The sequence below is a fragment of the Aspergillus piperis genome, assembly GCF_003184755.1.
Source record: "Aspergillus piperis CBS 112811 unplaced genomic scaffold BO85scaffold_32, whole genome shotgun sequence".
Classification (NCBI taxonomy): domain Eukaryota; kingdom Fungi; phylum Ascomycota; class Eurotiomycetes; order Eurotiales; family Aspergillaceae; genus Aspergillus; species Aspergillus piperis.
The window spans coordinates 60990-69013 of NW_020291622.1; the positions used below are offsets into that span (position 1 = coordinate 60990).

General features: G+C 50.8%; 3 protein-coding genes across 3 annotated transcripts; 1 reads left to right on the plus strand and 2 right to left on the minus strand.

Moving 5' to 3' along the window:
- Positions 1–79: 79 nt before the first annotated feature.
- On the plus strand, positions 80–767 carry BO85DRAFT_202715 (uncharacterized protein). Its single transcript, XM_025654552.1, has one exon. The coding sequence runs from the start codon at positions 178–180 to the stop codon at positions 577–579; it is 402 nt and encodes a 133-aa protein (XP_025510262.1). The 5' UTR covers positions 80–177; the 3' UTR covers positions 580–767.
- A 188-nt stretch (positions 768–955) lies between these two features.
- BO85DRAFT_463929 (putative anaphase-promoting complex component Cut20/Apc4) lies at positions 956–3834 on the minus strand (the record flags this gene model as incomplete). The annotated part of the gene is made up of 7 exons (XM_025661952.1): positions 956–1341; positions 1404–1553; positions 1610–1676; positions 1728–2459; positions 2513–3080; positions 3131–3476; positions 3570–3834. 7 exons carry the CDS (start codon positions 3832–3834, stop codon positions 956–958), a joined length of 2514 nt encoding a protein of 837 aa, XP_025510263.1.
- A 428-nt stretch (positions 3835–4262) lies between these two features.
- Positions 4263–6302, minus strand: BO85DRAFT_384102 (uncharacterized protein; the record flags this gene model as incomplete). Its single annotated transcript, XM_025656535.1, has 3 exons — positions 4263–5954; positions 6010–6220; positions 6271–6302. The coding sequence occupies 3 exons, from the start codon at positions 6300–6302 to the stop codon at positions 4263–4265; spliced, it is 1935 nt and encodes a 644-aa protein (XP_025510264.1).
- Positions 6303–8024: the final 1722 nt, after the last annotated feature.

Consider the following 8024-nt stretch of genomic DNA (forward strand, 5'->3'; position numbering starts at 1 on the left):
GGCTAGTCAGTGACTCGTCCAGATTCGTAGCGACCGGAGAAAAATAGAGGACAAGGCGAATATGATCCCAGGAGATTTTATTATTATTATGCAGAACCTCTCTATTGCATTCCGCTATCACATAGCTAGTAGATAAGTACTATCAGACAATATTACAAACTTTCCTGGGAGGGGTGCATGCTGGGCTGCAGAGAAGTTGCTGTTCCTTTCCCCTCCCTCAAATCATGGGCGGTGGTCTGGTCTTGTCGTCACCAGTTTCACCTTGCAAAAATACGGTATTTTGTAATGGGGAACTGCCAATTCTTGCCCGGCTGCCTGCCTGAGGTGCCCCTCCCTCCCTCTCTCTTTGCTGGTCATTTTTGTGTTTTCCCGCAACCCAAATTTTTCCCCTCCACGGGTTTGCTTGTTTTGATTTTGCTGCTTGAAGTGGTCCTCGATCCACTCACTGTGACCCCGGCGACCAGCTCCATCTCTCAGGGCGTCAACCCCCCAACGCACAAATCATCACGGCTGTTTTTCGAGGCATTGTTTTTACTAACTATATCTGTCCACTTAAAGTGCCGGGTGGCTGTTCCATAAAGATTCTTTTGGGTTCTGTGTGTCTATCATTCGCGGGTGGTCGTCGTGGATCGTCAGAAAAACTAACCGCAACTATCCTGACAGCCTAGCTTCGGTGCCTTGCTCTAAGATAAAGCTCTTCCGTAGTACTCCGTACTCTGAACCTTTCCCCTTAACGTGATGGGAGCATTGATCGACAGATAGTCTTCATCAGCTCTGGTGTTGATCGAGGGAATCTTTTCCCAACTGATTGGAATCCTAGTGGAACCGGTCGCTGAGACATGACGTAGTGCAAATTAGCAAACAAAGTATTCTCGGGTTGTGTGTGCTCCGTGCGCGGAAAGAGAATCGAGGCGAGAAGAGAGCAGATGGACGTGTCTTGTTGTTGTTGTTATTATCATTCTTCAAGTTCCTCCATATCTTCCTCGTCTTCCTCTTCCTCCTCATCCTCCAGCTCCGCATCTAGGTCTAACACTTCATATCGCATAGCATCGCCATACAGTACGCAGATCGCCCGGCGACCGCGTCTGCCATTGACATCAACTCTAATAGGCTTTGCTTTCGCTTTAGCCCCAGTGAAAGTATGCTTGATAAGACCCGCAAACGAAGAATCTGGAGACATGGGTTCCACGACCGTTGCGGATGTAACCGGGTCAGGCGATGTAGGTTCCTGCAGGCTATCATGATAGTCCACGGGACAAGGCGCCAGAGACTCGGCAACCGTGTTAGTTTTCATTGTTGCAGCAGGCTGGAAAGGAAGGCTAAGGAGGTAAGAGGTTCCTTCTACAGCGGAAGTTAGCGGATCTGGAAAGAGAAAGGTCCACGGACGAATAGGAAAAGCATACTATTGTTCGACCACAAGATTACAACTGTACCATCCTCAACAAACTGAACCTGTCGGACTTCTCCTTCCTGTAGATCGAGTGCTCCGGTAGAGATTCGTCGAGTGGAACTAACACCATTTTCGGAGTCCAACTCAACACGATAGAAACACACTGGATACATCAGTACGCCATCATAGGAGGGCCTTCATATGCCGGAGTTTGCTTACGCAGATGCCTCTTCTTGATGGATCTAGTAGCAATGTAGATCACACATTGATCCTTCTTTTCGGTATCCTGCATGCCTGGTGAGCGATAATGCTTACATAAACAACTGCAATGTCTTACCTCGTTGCACATGACAATATCAATAACATCCTTATCACAGTCAGGATGAAGAGCCAAAGGCGAACGATGAAGTATTCCCCGGCGTTGTGTCAGTGCGATCTGCCCAAAGACCCTCTCGAACTGTAGCCCCAAGCGCTTCGTAAGGTCGTTCATCTTGGGTAGCTCAACCGAGTTGGCCTCCTCGGGGCTCTCACTCTGCTCGAGAAGCTTTTTGAATGTGTCATAGAAAGACCTATCCTGGCCGGTTGGAGCCCATTTGTCTGAGGATGTGGTAGGTGGCCTTGGCATTCCCATCATGGGCAGCTGCTGAATGAAGTTCCGCAACTTGCTCTTGGTAAGAGCGCCGCGTATGTATTTCAACGTCTGAGGATACTCGACCATGTCTGTCTTCTCCATCAACTCCTCTAGGGTTTGTGACATCGGTTCCGCACTTTGCATGTCTATCTCATGGCGAAGCCATCTAGAGAAACAGCTAAACTGGGTTAACTCTTCGTTGGCATGGATTAGGATGTGGTGGGCGAGAAGGTGAAGACAATCGAGGGTCTCCACGATCGCCGTTAGGTCTGATGTTTCCAGGCCAAGTACTTCACTCAGTTTATAGAATTTTGATAGCCCAATCAGCCGGCTCAATAATACTTCGCACCTTTCCAGAGCGGGAAGAAGGCATTCGTGGGTTAATCGTCGGACATTCTCATAGCCGCTAGAAACAGCCTTCTCCCATCTCTTGTGTCCCTGTAAGATGGTCAGTATGAATACTATGGATGGAAAGCATGTCAGAAGCATACCCTCTCGCCAACAATATCCACCAAGAATTCCCTCAATGGCTCGAAGCAATCCCCAGTAACAACCAGGTGATACGCAGCTGTGACAAAGTCACAGTGGCATTTCTCCTGCAAATCCTCATTGACACTGCGCATGTACCTTGTCGGCAGTTCTTGTGCATTCTTCCATTCAAGCTCAATCTGCCTCTGCACCTGACTGATATATCGCAGCAAATTCTGTAGCTGTGTCGTCTTGTGCGCAAGGAGGGACAGATATCTTCCTGACCGGGTGATGAAGCGAAGATCAAGTGTGAGAAGGTGTAAAGGGCTCGAGGTGGCCTCCGGCGCCAGCGCCAATAATGCATGTGTCGAGCTAAGTGGATGCGAGGCATGACGAAGGATCTGGCAGGGGCCCGAATTCCCAATAGAACCTCCGACCTGAAGAGAGCCAATCTCGAAACAGTCGAAGATGCGCAGGTGGACTGTCCCGTCATCAAAGCCTACTAGTAATACATCCACCGCGTCGCTAGCGCTTTTTGAGATAGCATGGAATATAGCGTCAATAGACGCCCGCGAACTGAAAACATCGTCACTAGATACTGTGTTAGCTGCGTCATTCGCACAGAAGGATGGAAGACCCACTCGCTGCCTGTTGCTGGCAATGTGCTTAGTTTGGGGAGTGAAGACTCCACATCAAGCAATGCTAGCTCTCTCGGTAAGTCAGCTTTAAGTAAAGCTGCTGCTTTGGACGGATGATTGTCCGGGGACAAGAGGTCATCGACGTTGACTTGGCCGGCAGCGTCGTGCAAGTGCCTCTTTGCTGCTTTGCTGTCGGTGAAATTCACTCCCCAACCTAAGCAGGTCACCTTGACAGGAGGTGATGATTCGCCGTCAGACTGATAAGCAGGGTAATGGTGAACGGTTTTCCCGCTGTAAGCGCTGATGACCCGGATGGTGTTGTCAGCGCAAGCGACAGACAGCAGATGACCTGCCAATATGTCAGTCTTCTCCAAAGCAAAAAGATGGGATGAGCCAGAAGAGCTGCACGACCAGATGCCCAACTACGAAGTAAAAAACTTACCGGTATTCTTCCACTTCAATCCTCGAATCTCGCCACCACCATCATCCTCATCAAGATATGGATCTCCTTTGAAATTGCCCCCAAGAACCTTCTGCCCATTCAGGCGGTAGACAAAAAGTTCATCGTCCTCACTCGACAGAGCAATGAGATCCATCGTGGGACAGTAAGTCAGAATGTTTGCCTTACATTTTGCGGGTAAGGACTTCTCCCCGACAGGCGTGAGCTGCGGCTCATGGGGCGGCCGTGAATCTTGATCTTCAGCCATATTGGATGGACGGGACCTTAGTCCATGATAGAACGGGAAAGGAATTAATTGCTGTGAATGCCTGTATATCGCGTGTCCAGCCCTGTCGTTCAGTTGTCTTGGTTGGATTTCCCTAGCGGATGCCCGAAACTCTTGGCATGCGGGTGTTTGTCGCGTTGGTTTGGCTCGCGTTGATCCGCTCCCGATCTACTGGGGAAGAGCATCACTAACAAGGTATAAACACTAGTAACTTATAGGATGAAAGACTAAAGTCATATGCAAGTGTAATATCTGGTTTTTATTTGCCGGTCCATCATAAAATATCTGTTCTGATCGCTAATATGCATCGTCATGATTATATACAAGATATATCCACACACCACGTGCCCCTTTCAAAGTGTATTTTTACAAAAGTACGATGAAAGGTGTTTCGCAATTCATCGATAGTATCAGAATTCTGCACCTGAGCCAGAATCTATCATGTGCTTCAGATAGCTCAGCTCATCCATCATTTCGCGCATTGCTGCAGATTGCCCCAGTAACGAAACCCTGCTAAAGCGCTCAGGATCCTTGCAGGGTGCAGCCAAGCTCTGGGAATTACGGGGGGTCTTGTCGCTGGTGACATCCTCGGCAAATTGCAGCGTCGAGGGGTCGGGGCTCTGTAAGAGGCCGAGACCCTTGATCGACTCGTCCGCGCCGAAAAAGGCAGCGTGTCGCTTGGGGTTGCTTTCCACGCGATCTTCGTCATCGATGTACAGACCGGGTATGTCAAGATCAGAGGGGGATAATGAAATGGAAAGTCGAGGAAGAGGGAGATCCAAGCGAGGCGAATCACCTGCGATGGAAGTGGCCGCTGATTGGGAGTTGACTGTAAGATGGGGTGTGTCTGGATCACTCAGATCCGCAGGTATAGAAGTTTTGAGGAAGTCCATGGTACCAGCGAAGTCGTTCGTGGAAGGTACCTGGGCATCTTTGGTGACAGTGATTGAGCATGCCATAGACTTGGGAGACAGAACATCCGTATCCACTGTCCACTCCGAAAAGTGACTCCGTTCACACACGGAGCTGCCAGCCACAGACTCAGTATCGGTGAAATCCGAAAAATGGCTGCCTAGAGCCTCAGGGTCGAGAGCCTTCTCTTGCTCATCGATGTCCCGAAGCGCTTCATCCATGACTGATGACGGCGTATTGGGCAATGTCGGGAGTCTCTTCTCATCGGCCGTGAAGCCGGTTGGAGTTGTACCAAGATCGAACGTCGAGGGCCCAATAGCTGTCGATAGCATTGCTGGTGACTCCATGGGAAGTGATCTTCTGACTATATGCCGCTGTCCCTCCCGAGTCGGGAGTTTATCGGAACTTTCGCTTGCTGGTTTGGTCTGCACGGTGAGAGGAGTTCTGTGAGAGCCACTCTCTGTAATCTTTGAGTTGAGCGCTCGTCGGTCCTGGATTGTCAAAGGCACCGAGCGGCGTTCTCCAGAGTTTCCGGGTGTGCGGAGGGTATCAGTCGAATGTTGATAAACGTTGCTGGGAGCAGCAAGTGGGGAGCTCTCAAAAGTAGCAGGCGGTTGGACTGCGAGGTAGGGATGCTCTTCTTGCCTCCCAAATAGGCCCTTGAGCCCATGATTTGCAGCGGGCTTATTAGCCCGGCAGTCATCTTCTGTGGATCCGAGATCGGGTGAAGATGTGTTCCAATGTCGGAAGGCCGCGCGAAGACCCCTTGATCTAGGCGGCGACACGGAGCGAGCGGCTTTGCATCCGGCTGCTCTCGGTGCGTCCAGGCCCTTCGCCTTTGGGGTTGCGCTACTGGGCTGCGATGCGCCTCTGTGCGTGATGATACCGAGAGGAGATGTGCTGAATGACCAAGCCGGAGCCGGTTGTTGCAACAAAGGAGGAGACGTGCGAAGACGGGGGAGCTTTGGCTTAGGTGGCTGTCGAGGATTCATGTACTTGTCTTCGGGGTTCATGGTTCGGTGATCCGCCTTCTGTGAACTGGGACTCCTCACGTGTGTATGAGTGGGAAATGTATCCGGGAGGATGACTGGGACGTTGAGAACATTGACTGGTTGACCCGGAAGGAGAGGACAGTGAGTTGTCACAGGCTCTGCCTCATTATAATATTCTACATCATTGTCCAGCAAGTACTAGACCGAAAGTCAGATCAATGTTCTGAGAGGGAGAGGTAAGGTAACAACATACATAGTACCAGTAAGTACCGCCCATTTTGAGTCCTCCGGAGCGTGCTGGCGTCATGTGCGTTGGCGAGCCATCACAGACGATGTTACTAAAGGTGTGACATCCTCGCCACTGCCCTGCACCAACACGCTTATCTCTCTCCATGATATAGGGCTGTGAAAAGTTATCCCATGACCCCAGCAGCTTGACCGATTGAACATGGGGGTGGGTGGAGCTATGATGAATATCAGCATCGGTCCCTCTATATCGTCAAAGTACACTTACAGGAGGAACGTCATCAAAGTAGTGGAAGCCATTCTCGCACAAGCAAGTTGACAGTCGTCGATTGGGTAGTGAGTATGAATTAGTGGTTGGTTTCTAGAAGACCGCAATTGAAGCGAGGTCCGTGATATAAGCAGCGCGTATTATACAGTAGAAGGAGAGACAATGAACAATGTCCAAGACCAGCCAGGACAGAGTCAAAATGCGCAATACTGAAGGAGTGTTCTGGAGGCTAGTCGGGCTGTGCTTTTCAAAAGGCTCGAGCCGTGCAGTTCAAAGGATTGCGCCTGGCCGCGCGGTTGAGAGGCAATATAAGACTTGAGGAAGAGGCTCAGAAGCGCCGTGCCATAACAATCCAGGGGACGTTCTGACACCAACAGTGGGCAATGACTGTTGGAGATCACTGTATCATTAGCCGCGGGGATGCGGAAGTCAAAATTGGAAGTTTGGTCGGGAGATTGCAACGTTCAACCACGACCAATGATGCAGGGTGATGGAGGGTAGGAAGCGCCGACAAGGCGGAGACTGAGCCCAAGGGCGATGATGAGAGGCAGAGCAGAAATTGCGGCGCTTGCTGCAGGAGTCGGACGTTTTGAACCAGACTTCTTATTGAGTTATTAAGAGATTTCACACGTGGTCCAGACAAGTCGGTGACAGCCAGGCTGAACCGGCTTCAGGGCGCGCAGGTCGGCCGGAGCAGATCCAATCGGTAGTATGATAGTCACCAAATAGACTCGATGCACAGTGCGCGGACTTGCGGTGGAATTTCAGCAGCTGAATCGATCGTTCGCACGGCGCGCTTATCAAAGATCCACTGGACAGGGCAATAACCACGTCACAAAGGGGATCGCCCCTGCAAGCGAGGATGGATGAGGAGAAGGTTTTCATGGCAACCAGAGAGGGACGGCCGGTTAAGGGGAAAAAAGGCACGATGAGATCCGAGCATGGTTCCTGGGAGATTCGATCCACCGGCCAAAGACTGGGAAAGATGCTGATCACTCCTGGCGAACCAGCGTACACAGGAGTCCATGGGGACCACTACTGCCGTCTAGTCGGAACTTAGTTGGTGGAGACCGAAAGAAGCCCGAGTGATTAATATCGATGGATCACAAAAAAGCAGCCAGCCACGAAACCGATCCAGTGGTTGACTTGATTGACTCGGATTGACTCGAGCGTTGCTTGGAGAGACGCCGGGCGGGTGGAAATTCCACGACGGACCCGCGCTGTATTACCCCTTTGGGGGTGCGGTGGCTGGTGCTTGAACATATCCGTACCGTATTGAACCTTGCTTCGCCACTTGAGGCTGGTGAGTTTCCAAGTGACAAAAGTAAAAGAAACCCTCCTGGATACCTTGCAAGGCAGGCCAAAAAGGCTATTCTTCATAGCCGAAGTTTGACCCTATACTCGTTCACCATGTCAAGCCCACTATTTCAGCCAGTCATGAAGAGATCTCCAATCCCATTGTCAATGGATGAAAACAAACAGTCGACCCTGAGGGGACACCATCAATACATTACGCATACACGACGATCTCATTTCTCCACACCACGTGAGAGACCCGCAGGTGGTGCTCGAGAAAAAGAAACAATCTTACCCAATGATACGATATTGTGCCTGGCAGCCTGAGGGCTGAACTTGATTGCCTGCCTGCCTGTCGCTTCTTCCCTTCATCCTGCTGCTGCAGCCGCCAGCCATTGTTGCTGCATCTCTCCTGCATCTTCCCCCCGGTTTCATTGTCTCCCTGTTGTCCCCATTGT